A 13,719-nucleotide genomic window follows, 5' to 3' on the forward strand; every position below is an offset into this window, starting at 1 on the left:
CAAGGCAAAATTTTGGCTTTCTCTTCATCCAGCCATACTCAGCATCCCACAACTGAAATTGTTAATGAAATTTGCACTCACAGTTGTTTTTTTTTCTTAAAAAAAAAAAAAAAAAAAAAAAAAAAAAAAAAAAAAGCAAGTATTGAATATGAATGTGGAAGAGAGGCAATTTGATGTTTGTAATTACCGAGGTAAACTCCACAACCTGCTGAATGTATGCAAACTGGACCCCGGATGGTGTATATAAATCTGACATGCAGAAAGTAAGAGCAGGTGTTGAGACTTCTTTCTGGTAGAGCAAGTCATCACAGAGAATCCCTACCATGAGCAACACAGGGGCTTCATTGAAAGGTAAGACTTTTGCTATTCACTGTCTGATAACTCCTATGTTCAGGTTTTGACTGAATTAAGAAGCTGAAGGAAAACAATTCTAGAAAATAAGTTTTTCCACCCTCTCTGTTTTCCAATAGTGGTGAAGCTTGCCTCCTCCTCAAATTTTAGTGTTCAGTCCTTGGAACTAGAAGGGAGCTTGATCCTCCCTTTATTCAGTCTTTGGTCTCTTGGATTACCTTTGAACTAAGCAGTGTCACAGAAAATTGACTTGAAGGATCTGATACACGCACACAACAGACTGGACTAACTGCTCCACTACTCACAACACTGGTCAGAAGGCAATGACTTAAAGTCATCATCCACAGAGTACAGAAGCAATTGGATCATTTTGAAGTAAATGATTTCATAATCACTTTTAACTTTCTAAGCCAACAAGTCTTGAGTTTTCTTGTTCATAGAATCATTCCCCAGAACACTGTTCTAACCGGAGGAGATCATTCATGGAGGAGGAGAATATTTTACTTCAATATTGTGTAAACGGGCACACATTTCTTGAACTGAGAGCTAGAAAGAAATCCATCATGTGATAGCATGAGGGACAGTTCTGGTGATTTATAGAGTATATTTGAACTTTGACTTGAGAGTGAATATAGTGAACCAATGCATGTAGCAGGTCAATTTTGAGAACCAAAACTCAGAGCACAAAACGGTATTCTTTGAATAATTACACCCATTTACCAAATATTTGCTTTTAAAGTTTTCTATTGTTTTTCTCTGCATATTTTGTTTTGCTGAATTGAAAACTTGACACTGTTATTATTAAAACTTTTTAGCAGATGAAGTTCTGTCTCTTAGGTAATGAGAAGGCCCTTGTATCAGTTTCAGAAGTTCAGGAGAAAAGTTGAATATTGCCTGTTCTCTCTAGTAGTAGGTAATTTAGGGTTAAATTCTAAATAGCAAAGCAGCACAAATGCTGGAAGTCTTCTGAAAGAACTCCCAGGACAATCAAAACCTTTAAAAAGTGACCTAACCGCCTTCCCACAAAATTAATTTGAATTCCAAATGTTTGCAAAGAAGGAAAGGACCTGTGGGAGGAAGAGAGAAAACCAAAGCAAAAAAAAAAAAAGAGAGAGAGAGAGAGAGAGAGTAATCTACTTTCTAAAGAAGTTTGTTTTTTTTTCTTTCATTTATCATTACATAATAAAGTCAAGCACAATAGATAGAGATTTTGGAATACACTGTACCGTAACACAGGTTACCATGTCTCCTCAAACTCTGTAGAAAGTTCTGCTGTACAGGTAGGATGATGGAGGGTAGAAAGAATAATCTAAGGACAGTGCTTTCATTTTCTGTTTATTTTCAAGAGTCAGCACATCGGATACTCTGAGCCATGTGGCTGAGCAAAGCCAACATCCCTGCATGCTGATCATTTGCCTCTGACAGCTATTTCCAAATGCTTGCTTGCGTCAATATGTTCCCATTTTGGTTTGTTCCAAACCTGAACAGGTTTGTTGCTGGCGGTTCTTCTGGTGTCCAACATGCTTCTGACCAAGGAAGGAGTGACCTCCTTGCCAATCTGCTCCAGTGGATCTGCCAACTGCCAAGTTTCCCTTGGGGAGCTTTTTGATCGGGCAGTTAAACTTTCGCACTACATACACTTCCTCTCTTCAGAAATGTTCAATGAATTTGTAAGTACTTTCAATTTTCCTGAGAGTGAGAACATGCAAAATCCAGTTCAGTATTTGTTGAGCACAAACATATTCATATATGAAATTTTTAAGTACGTAAACAAATATGACTGCGGCATAGACAGGGATCATAGAATCATAGAATGGCTTAGGTGAGAAGGGATCTTAAAGATCATCAGACTCTGACCCCACTGCTATGGGCAGGGCTGCCAACCACTAGATCAGGCTGCCCAAGGCCTCATCCAACCTGAGCTTGAACGCCTCCAGGTGTATTATGCTTTCATAATATAGCCCTAAAGGTGGCTTACAGTGCTGGCCATTGCTAAGATCCCCAACATTCTAGTAAAAGATACAACTTTCCTATCATTCGTTATGTATGAAACAAGTTTGTTTCTTTAACTATAAATACTCACCTGAAACTTCTGACCATTACAGAATAAAAGTAGTGATAGAATCACAGAATCATAGAATCGCTCAGGTTGAAAAAGACCTTCAAGATCATCGAGTCCAACCAGAACCTAACCATAGTACCCCAACTAACAAGCCTCTGCTAAATCAGGTCCCTGAGCACCACATCCAAATGGTTTTTAAACATATCCAGGGATGGTGACTCAATCACCTCCTTGGGGAACCTATTGCAGTGCTTCACAACCCTTTCTGTAAAGCAGTTTTTCCTGATACCCAACCTAAGCCTCCTCTGGTGCAACTTGTGGCCAAAAGCAATGGAACAACAATGGGTTAGTATAGTGTTTGAATTGCAGCTCTTATTTATATCGAAAATACCTCTCCTTTATGATCTGCAGGATGAACGCTATGCTCAGGGTCGGGGTTTCATTACAAAAGCTGTTAATGGCTGCCACACTTCCTCCTTAACCACTCCTGAAGATAAGGAGCAAGCACAGCAGATTCATGTAAGTCCTACATCTAATGCCAATGACTATGAGATGAAGTGTGGGGAAAAAAAAGAGGGAGGAAAAAGACTAGAGAGGGGGCAGGCAGAGACAGAGGGAAGTCAGATTTTTTAGAATGAAATAAAGCCAGAAAGAGGAAACCTCCAAAAAGCCAAGACATCTGCAGATGTTAAGTTTCAGACTATACAGAATATACAAGACCAGTGACTCATTTTTCTGTATGTTGCTTTCAGACATTGCATCTTACTTCCAATTACAACCTAACCTCATGGAGCAAAGCCAGTTATTGTGCTTCTACAGTATTCAGAATGCTACAAGCTCTGAACATTATTTTAAAACACTTTATATACAAGTGTAACAAACATAAAAATACATTGGCGATATAGTGAATATTGTATGTAGGCAAAGGAAAATGGTTTACTGGAACTGAAGACACTGACATTACCTAGAAAATGCTAAATACATATTTTTGCAGTTAACAGAAGGCAAAAATGGTCACATCATCATTCAAAGACAGAGACCTTAGTGTAAAATACTGCAAACTACTTGCAAAGAGAAACCTGTACGTACGTCAATTAAATAATGACAGACTTAAAAATGAAGATAGTCTTGTTCAGCCTATGCTCACAGATAAAATTTGAAAATACCCTGGAGAAAAAAAAAAAAAAGTAAGCACAGGTGTATGAATGTGAATGTATCAGGGAGAAATTTTTATCAGTTTCACAGCAGTAACAGCCTTGCAGTGCCAGTATAACCATCTGGGTATATAAAAAGTCTGGTTGTGTTCAGATGCAGAGTATCCAGCAAAGAAAAAATGGTTGAACATTACCATAACCATAAGCTTTATGAATTTTCATTTGCCCACAAGGAAGAACAATTTTCAAAATCAGAGAGCTATTGCTAGAAGCACCGTTGTTCAAAGGGGAAGGCAGATGAGTTATGCAGAAGTAATAAAAGCTATTTAGTGGTTAACAATAATTTCCATTTTCCATTCCATACTAAAATAAATGAAAATCGTTGGATTATAAATTGTTCATTAAAATCAGATAAAATTTTTCACTTTTTTTTTTTCAGGGTTTTTTTTTTGTTTTGGTTTTTTTTTTTGGCAGAGACATGAAATATAGTTCTGCCTACTAGTTTGTAAAGTGGAGAGGGTTTATAGATATTTTCCATACAATTACTGTAACTGTACTAATATTGCACACAATAACAACAGCGACATATATCAAAAATTGCACTGAGATATCTAAGATAGGGCTGCAGGGAGCAGTCAATGGAGTAAATTCCCAAATTTCTGCATTTGAGGACAGTGCTTTAATTGCCTCCTAATGCTGCCAGCATATAGCCTTCCTATTTTAACTACCTTTTCTTAACATGGATAAGCAGCATGAAGAGCTACTGAATTTGATACTGGGAGTGCTGCGTTCCTGGAATGATCCCCTGATCCATCTGGCCTCTGAAGTGCAAAGAATCAAAGAAGCTCCAGATACCATCCTCTGGAAGGCTGTAGAGATTGAGGAGCAAAACAAGAGGCTTCTAGAAGGAATGGAGAAAATAGTTGGGCGGGTAAGTATTAGGTCCTTACAGTCCTTCCAGCCTATTGGTGTAAAGAAGCCATGTGCAGTGACTGGATCTCTCTACTTGGAAGAGGAAAGAGAACCCCCCCCCCCCCCGGGGGGGGGGGAGATAATATAGCTGAAAAGTTCTCAGATTCAGCTATAACTTTTTCTGCCCTCTTGTGATTTCTAAAAAGAGAACATGATGCGATTGTACAGCATAACACAACATAATTCTCAGTCCTGCTGCAAGAGAAGGTGTGATCATCAGAACTGGAAACCTTCATTCCATCTTTGGGCATTTTTGATTTTCAAATTTGTGAAGCATGTGTCTGTGTTTTTTCACATAGTGAAAAACATCCACATCCACACAGTGATTTTTCACATCCACATAGTGATGGGTGTTTATAAGCTTATTTCTATTTGTATACATGTAGGTATTGTGTATAGCTTTTGGAAATGGACAGTATGTTTAGGACTGTTCTGGAAGTCTGGCCTATGGTGGTGGTAAATAACAAAGTCCTACCAGTCTGGTTCAGTCTCCAGTTCCACCACACTGGTTCTTTGGAACTATGAGTCTGACTTGGTTCCCCCTATGCTTGGAGACTTAGAAAACAAGCCTGTTGTTTGACAAAAGCCAAAGTCGAATACTCCTTGTTATCAGCAATTGATCAAAAAGCTTTCTTGAATAAAATTAACTCTGGCCTGTTTATTTTTAAAGAGGCCCTCGGCAGTTCCTATACATCATTCTGTCAGTGAGCTATATGTTAATAGGAAGTTCTCAGTTCACCAGCTTTTGCTTTAGAGCAACTGAATAGCATTAAGAGCACCACCATCCCTGTATCTACCATCTTCTGCTGGGATACACATTGTTTCTCTCTTTTATTTTGGTGTCTATTTTACTCAGAAACCCTATCCCATTCAGGCCACAAGTGCATTTATCAGTGTAATCAAGTACATCCCTATCCCATATCCAGGTGTAAAAAGGTGGGGATCCAAGACAACAGCAGAAGACAAGCACTGCTACAGTTATACTGTCACCACCTTCTCATTCACAATATTTACTGAAGAAGGAGGTAGAAGACAAGATTGGAAAATTCATTAGTGTCAAACATGTTTTTGAGTGATTGCAGACCTATTTTTCTTTTTTATTTCTTCTTTTTTTTTCCATTTGCTTAAACTAAGTGAAAGAAGTTTCACAGATATTCTGCTGTATGCATTCACAAAACATAGCTTGTGAAAAGTAAGATTCACCAGTACCACTAAGCACAGATTTCCTTCCTCCTATGAAGGGTAGATTTCTGTGATGTGAGAAAATGAATTATTGCCTCTTTCAAAAGAGAAGACTTAAACCAATCTTCACCTTGGATTCTAGCTCATTACGCAAGTTCCTACATGTAGCTTTCTAGCATTAGAGGTCACTATATCAGTCACAGCTTTTATTGTCTTTCTGTTTTTTCTTTAGTGGTATACAAAAATGAGAGATTTGCCTGGTAGCACGTTCTACAAGGCTGCATGTATCTGAGAGACCACCTAAGAGACGCACTGAGGCAAAGCTGGAGACACAAAGAAGTTCTGAGAACAAGTGCTTACAATGACTTTAAGGTGGAGGAAGCCAAAAAGAGATGCCACTGATGAATCCAGGCACAAAGGAAGGTTTGATTTATCTGCAAAGTCTAATTCCATTAGACATTGCTAACAAACTAGATCTAAGAACACTGACAGCTAAGCTTACAAATTTTAAGGAAATAAACTGAAATATCTGGTGGAAATTCAATCAAAATCTGCTTGAGGATATATAGAACACTATACAGAACAAAGGGAGCCATAACAGGAAACACTTTACAAGCTGTACACTATTAACTAGCGTTCCTCAAGGCCAATATTTCTTAATTCTCTGTTCTACACCCAGTCAGATTGATTATCATCTCTTACAGTACGATTATGTCTCTCTAGATGCATTCTGGCGATGCTGGAAATGAAGTTTTCTCTCAGTGGGACGGCCTTCCATCCCTGCAACTCGCTGATGAGGACTCCAGACTCTTTGCTTTTTACAACCTGCTGCATTGCCTCCGCAGAGATTCCCACAAAATCGACAACTATCTTAAAGTTTTGAAGTGCCGCCTAATCCATGACAACAATTGCTGAGTACCTCTGGGCTGCATCACTCACTGCAACCATTCCTCATGGTGTTCTTGTTGCTTTGCCACTTTTCACTGCGAACTTTATGGAGAGCCACGTTGTACGGCACCAGGATCATCAGTAACTTTCAGGCATGCTTGTGTGAACTCTGGCTGCAACTATTAGTGCCGTTTATCTTTGTGTTTAAAATGCTGTAAGTCACTTGTATAACAAGAATAAACTTCTCTGCCTAATTTCCTCACTTAGTAGCATTTCACTGATAAGTAGATGATGTAGATACAAATAAAAATATTATTAAATTCAAAATCACATAAAATCAAGTAGTATCCGTGAACAAAAAAATAGCTGGGATGGCTTACACCTCTAGCAAAACCTTTTCCTTTTGGATCTTGTCTCCAACTACTGATAAATGCCAGGATATCTTGCTTTCATTTCTTTCTGCATGACTTTAAAAACAGGGAACAAAAGAGATAGGACATCAAAGCAAAATATTCACCTATCACACTAAATTACCCTAGACTGAAAGTATGGGCTGAAATGCAAGATATGCTGATACATGTTTTCAATCAGGTACAAAAACTGCCTTGAGTAGGGGACAGAAACGTAAGAAAGCCTGGCTAACAGAGCCACTGATTCCATATGCAGTGTACAGAGCATGAAGACACATCTGGAATTTTAAGAGCAGATCCATATTTCTCTATTGACTGTCTGGGGAAAAAAGCATTTCCAAAGGAAATCTCATTACTTTAAGTGGCTACCTGAGGGCAAAAGGAACCAATAGGTTTCAACTAGTAGGTCCCAGTAGGAAGTGCAAGGCATCCAGTCAGGATCTTATCCACCTACTCTCCACATTCCTCACAAGTGATGTGGTGGTTGCAGATGCTTTCTAGCTATAAACAGGCATTAGCTGAGCTAAACTGTCTGCTGTCCTGAATCCAAAGCATCTCCATTCATTTTGTACTTAGTCACACCCAGTTTTCAAAGTTTGCCTTTTGAAACACAATTAAAGCATCATAAAATAACAAAATTAGCACAGCCCTAGTAGTTATTTACCTCTATATAAATGTCCATATACACAAAATGTACGCAGTAATAAATAGGCATTATGTAAATAATGTGTAAGAGATCAGATAATGCAAACAGCTGAAAAGGTTTGATTTCAACCATCTTCAAAAGGGATAAAATAATACTTGCAATTATAATCATATCTGTGCATACACATATGTTTATTATAGTCTTTTAATCTGTTCAAGTTTTCAATTACTGATTTCTTCAGACTTTATCTGGGTAAGTGTAAACCAAGCCCATTTTTAATGTAGGCAAAACCATTTGCACAGCAAATTCCTTGTTAGACAGTCACAACAGACAACTTTCATAAATTCCAAAATACACAACATTTGTGGCACACACAACAGCAGTTTAACAACGCACAGCTGTACATCAACACAATCATGGAAGCAAATGGTAAAATTTGCCAAGCAAAATGCAAGTGCCCAGACTGGAATTTAATGTGATAATAATATTCAATTTTCTTTTAAAATGCCAGTTGTTAAAAAAAAAAAAAAAAAAAAAAAAAGAAAAAAAAAAAAAGGAAAAAAAAAAAAGCATTTTAAAGGGACAAAAAAAGAAGGAAAAACTCCTTTATAATTATCACAAGTGCTTAGAATTACAGTGTGAGTTCTTATTCAAAAGAAAACATGAATAATGGGACAGCTCTGTATTGAGCTGGAGAAATGATTATGTCTCACTGAGTAAACTCCTACCTCAAAATCTCTTTGCAATTCAAAAGCAACTTGATTAATAGGGCAGACATTCATAATTTTACACTTATATGACTAGATCTAAAACAATTACTTTCATCAACTGCCTAAAAATTACAGTGCTAAAACAATTGTTTAAAACTTGCATGCACTGGTTTTATTCAAGCTTGTTCTGGTACAAATATGTGTTTTTAATTTCATAAAGAAGGATAGAAAAGAATGGCAAAAAAAAGATTCTAAAGATCTGAAAAGCAAGTGTTTAGCTAAAGAGGTATTTAAAGCTGATTCGGTTAATATTCTGAGTCATCCCAGCTGTCATAGAGACAGAAAGCTGCTGAACCCCACGAGCACATTGAAAGCTACCCCCTTCATTGTCAAGTGGCACAGACAATGCCTCCAGAATGCAGTTGCTGCTCTGAATGTTCAGACCACAATACAGGCAATTGGCAATTCTCCTTTTTTCAGAAGCTAGTAAAGACAGTGCATTCTTATCTCACTGATACTTTGTTGATTCACACGCGTTTGTAAGACCTGAGCAACCATTGTCTTTCATCCAATAAAAACAGTTACGTAGCCAATCTCTTATTTTATACAGCAGTGAATTCACGAGCGTGTTATTTCAAAGTGAAAGAAACTGTTAGCAATTAGTCAGAGTTTTATTCCAAATGTGTTAAATTCTAGATATGCAGAATTTCAGCATTCAAAACATCTAGTTTTCTGATTATTTATTCAATACCCAGACAGGTGATATTTAAATATCTGCTGCTTTATTTACTCCTGTCCATTTAAGATGGCTTAGAGATGGGAATAAAGGCAAGGAAAGGTCCACATGGCTGAAATACAGGCTCAATTCTGGTTCCTTTAAAAATGATATTCAAGCTTCCACAGATGGCACTAAATTTTAGATAAGACCTCATGACATGAAATCTAAATGGTATGAAGGTCAAAGTAATTTATCACTGGGGGCATTTATCACTGCACACAACAGAGCAATAGGGATATGCAGAATGAAAATCTAACTTACATTCATGACTTGTATCCAGAGTCCAGGATTACAGCCAACCTTTGGATCAAACAAAGAATTTTACGGTTGATCTTAAAGCCAATAAGGGAAGATTAAACTGACGGTATTTGGCATTTGGAATCAGGTGTTGAACTAGTAATGTGAAAATCTTTTTAGTGCTTTTTTTTTCTTCTTTTTCTTAAGGTCCTAGAGAAAGCTTGCAATTGTTGAACTCCTATTAGGGAAAAAAAAAAAAGAGAGACTTGGCAACTCACCTGTACAATACAGTTTACTTGCACAATATTATTTCAAAGGCAATCCGCAATGCTAGCAACAAGGGATAAACAAAACCACACACACCACCTACATTTAATTTCTGAACAACAGGAATTCTCCAAGGGCTACATTTTTAAACTGATTATGCTTATTATAAATTAAACGTATATGAGCTACAAATTAAGTCAGAGATTTTAACGCAGTAATCATGCTTATGTATATATCCATACAGTATAGAAATGAAAATACTGCAGTCAGACATGGGAATAATACCACAGACACACATTTCCACTGAAATTATTGGATTTACTGACCTATGAAGCTACTTACACATGCCTGTTTGCATCTTGAGTTCTTAATGACCTGTGGCTGCAAATTATTTCAGGAAATCCTGAAGACTTAAACTGCCCTTCAAAATTCAATTCAATTGAAATTTAATACTGACTATCAATAGGTTTATACTAAGCAATAAAATGAGATTTTAAACTAGTTTTAAATATAGTAATACCTTTTTTGAAGTTTGCTATGCTGCTCCATCTTTCAGCAGTCTTTAGCAAGTTAAGTTTAAATAAACATCAATGTCTGAAAACACCAGGAACATCAACCATGGAGTTTTACCTTTTTTTTTTCCTCCCCAGAGAACTCAGTGAAGCATAAATACACATAAATGTTCATCAAGAAAACTGATGTTCCTACTTACTCTATTTATATTTCTATTTACAAATGACAATGACTATCAGCTAACATTACAACAACATCCACCATCCCTGGAATTGTACAGCTATAATTAGAGACATTACTCCGTACTTGAGCATTAAAAAAATGTATATTTTCCGGCAGTCATTTTTCTTTTCATTTATTAGAATAGGAGGAGGAGATGAAAGCAGCTGGGTAATGGTGCTTAATGTTCACTTCACTGTATCTTTTCTAACTTATTTTTTTCACCACAACTGGAAGCAGTAAAAATTGTCCTGATTTTTGGTGAAAAAATGCTCAGAGCCTTCTCCCACTTTCTTTGAAATTTTGTTATTTTTTAAGGACTCAAGTACAGATGCTGTGGAACGTCAAGAAAACATAATGCCATTTTAAAGGATAGTGGAGAGACCACCTTTAAATCAGTAATTTTTTCATGCACTGGAAAAAAATCAAACCCTGTCACTTGCTTTGTCACTAATTCTTTTTATACTATAACATTTAGCATTTAAATCATTTGAGAAGCACTAGAATCTCATGCTAACACTCTGCCTTTGTGGGAAAAATAAGTTGTGATAGTATACTGCCTTCTAATTCACATGCCCAAAAAAGAACTGCAAGGTATCTCTCTTCCCCTTCCCCTTCCCTTTCTCCTCTTCCCTTTCCCCCTCTCCTTTCCTTTTCCCTTTCCCTTCCCTTCTCTTTACTACCCCATTCCCTCTTAACTCTTCCTCAGTCCCCCCTCTCCCTTTCACCTTTTCCCTTCCCTTCCCTTCCCTTCCCTTCCCTTCCCTTCCCTTCCCTTCCCTTCCCTTCCCTTCCCTTCCCTTCCCTTCCCTTCCCTCTTTCTTTCCCTCTTCCTTTCCCTTCCCTTCCCTCTTCCTTTCCCTTCCTTCCCTCTTATTTCCCCTCTCTTCCCCATTCCCTACCTTTCCTCCTTCTACTCCCCAGAGTTCTTTTCTTGTTTGTTAGGGTGATATATCTCAGTATTGGCCAATACATACCTTTCTATATTTCTTCACCAATGCAGAGCATGAATGGTAACAAACTAAGTGAAAGGAGGACATAGAAACTGTCATGGTCACAGAAACACTTGGTCATTGGCTCAAGAACGGACTTACAGAGATGCATGTTCATTTCTTATCAACCGACACTGAGCCTCACTAAAAGTCCTGAGGAAGTGTCTTGGACCTTTACAGGAAACTCGTACATTTCACAACCATTTCAAAAATGATGGCAGAGACACTAGAAAAAACTTGTTCAAGTTCACTGCAAATATGTATCCCTATTTTATCCAGACAGCTATCAAAAAGTGCTTCAACAAGCATAACAACGAATTGCATTTACCAACAAGATTTTATAGAAGCAGTACCTCAAAAATTCACTTTTCCTGTCAAATATCAGCACACTAATTATGGGAACACTTTTCGTCTTTTAATAAATTACAGGCTTCATTACACTGAAGAGTACAGATCAATTATTAAATCACAAGTGACAATGTGAGTCATCAGAAATGCAAAGAGCTCTCACTCTAACATGTCAAAGAAACTATGAAGCTCATATCATTTGTATCAGACACCACATGTTGCAAAGGAGCTTGCAGAATACAAAATACACAACATACATGTACATTCAATTATTAGGAATTAGTTTGTGTGCTAAATGAGTAACTGTAAATATATTCCTATTCACTGATGGATTTTTTTTTCCCCACTATCAACCTGACTACCTCCCTGCAGAATTCAGTGTTAAATGTATCAGGAGTTAGTGAAGCTTATTGCATTTTTACAGTATTATCAGAATACACAGACCCACAGTCATCAACCAGGCCACCATCACAGTACCCTAACATGTCACAAAAAAAAGTGCCTCTGCAACAAGGTCCCACTCTGTTTACTTATAATTCAAGTAAGTAAGAAACAGGAATATAAAAAGAGTGGAATATAATACAGTTTTTCTGTCTTACCTTTCACTCTTTTGCTAAGGTAGCAACAATTCCTGTCATATATTGATATACTTTATTGCACTATCTTTGCTGACTTCAAGTTTGAAAGTACTGTAAATGGTTTGCAGGATTGGACCAATATTCATACATTAGAATAGGCTCTTTCTTTAGTTAGAAAATTGAAATAACAATAATCTTTCCAAGGAGCCATTCCTGGGAGATTTCCAGCCTGATGTCACAGACAACCATAGTTCATACAGCTCAAAAAAGTCTTCAAGCCTTTGGAAGCCTAACTAAAACCTCAAAACCATTTGGATGTTCCAATATCCTGTAACTACAGCACATGTACTAAAACTTAATAAGACAAAAAGTACTTGAATTTATTTGATGTGCATAGGATCTTCTTGAGACCCATGCAATACAGATCATAGATATTAATGTCAAAGGTAATGCAATAAACAGCTCAACAGTTCTTTAAAGTGGCTTTTATGCTACTCACAAGGAATTTCTTCTTCTGTGTCCCTCTTGCACTCAAGTAAGAAAATAAAAAAGGCTCTATTCTTTATCATCTTCACTGTATTAGAAAATTGTCTCTCAAGGGCCACATGAAGGAAGAGAGTGCAATGTATAGCCTGAGTTTATTAAGAGATTAGATTCTGATGGATGTCACCATGAAAAAAATGTAAAGTAAAAGCATCACAAATGGTTTGCAAAGACTTTAGGATATCCATTTATTTTTATTTTCACTTGAGATTCCATCTAAGAAAGCAGGACTTATGTGAATATATGACACACACAGGCTCATATAATAGCAAATCTTGAAGCTTTTTTAATACAGTGGTGGATAGCAGCATTGTTCAGCAAAGATATTTTCTGTCCCCTAGACAACTCTGCAGCATACAAATCATTACTTACAAAAAAAAAAAAAACCAAAAAGAAAAGAAAACAAAACAAAAAACAAAAAAGAGTTTCTCTGCTACTCCGAGAGGCTAAAGGTATTTGTGTAATTATTTACACCATGCACATCACCTTGGTATCAAAGCATTACATATCTGGTATTGCCTCTATCAAAGGGATTAAGAGTGCTGCTTCAGCCTAAATTAAGGGTAATGTTATATAGCTAATGTCACAGCATAAATCCGACTGGGGACAAAAGAGTGGAGCAAAGCTGTAGATTGATGGATCTATACTCTTGAACACACACAACACAGAGACATGGCGAAGAAACACCATGTGCTCTCCTGAGCACTCAGCATGCAATGAAAGATGCTTTTGATGGAGTTTTAGCCTTAAACCACATCAGCAAGACTTTTTTTTTTACATTTAAGTGTAGCCAGGGCAAACAGGATGTGAACTCAGCCTTCAACATCATAGACATATCGAAGAAAGAGGCAGCACTCAAAAGCTTCTTT

General features: G+C 37.2%; 1 protein-coding gene across 1 annotated transcript; it reads left to right on the plus strand.

Moving 5' to 3' along the window:
- Window positions 1-323: 323 nt before the first annotated feature.
- Window positions 324-6,636, plus strand: PRL (prolactin). The gene is made up of 5 exons (XM_042868693.1): window positions 324-351; window positions 1,840-2,021; window positions 2,825-2,932; window positions 4,319-4,498; window positions 6,445-6,636. The coding sequence occupies exons 1-5, from the start codon at window positions 324-326 to the stop codon at window positions 6,634-6,636; spliced, it is 690 nt and encodes a 229-aa protein (XP_042724627.1).
- Window positions 6,637-13,719: the final 7,083 nt, after the last annotated feature.

The sequence above is a fragment of the Lagopus leucura genome, unplaced genomic scaffold (genome assembly GCF_019238085.1).
Source record: "Lagopus leucura isolate 7727_CA_CO unplaced genomic scaffold, USGS_WTPT01 Super-Scaffold_100002, whole genome shotgun sequence".
In the NCBI taxonomy this organism is placed as follows: Eukaryota; Metazoa; Chordata; class Aves; order Galliformes; family Phasianidae; genus Lagopus; species Lagopus leucura.

Coding starts and splice junctions, on each gene's coding strand:
- PRL (XM_042868693.1), top strand. CDS start 324: ATGAGCAACACAGGGGCTTCATTGAAAG. Junction 352..1,839: donor CACAGGGGCTTCATTGAAAG/GTAAGACTTTTG, acceptor AAACCTGAACAG/GTTTGTTGCTGGCGGTTCTT. Junction 2,933..4,318: donor AGCAAGCACAGCAGATTCAT/GTAAGTCCTACA, acceptor ATGGATAAGCAG/CATGAAGAGCTACTGAATTT.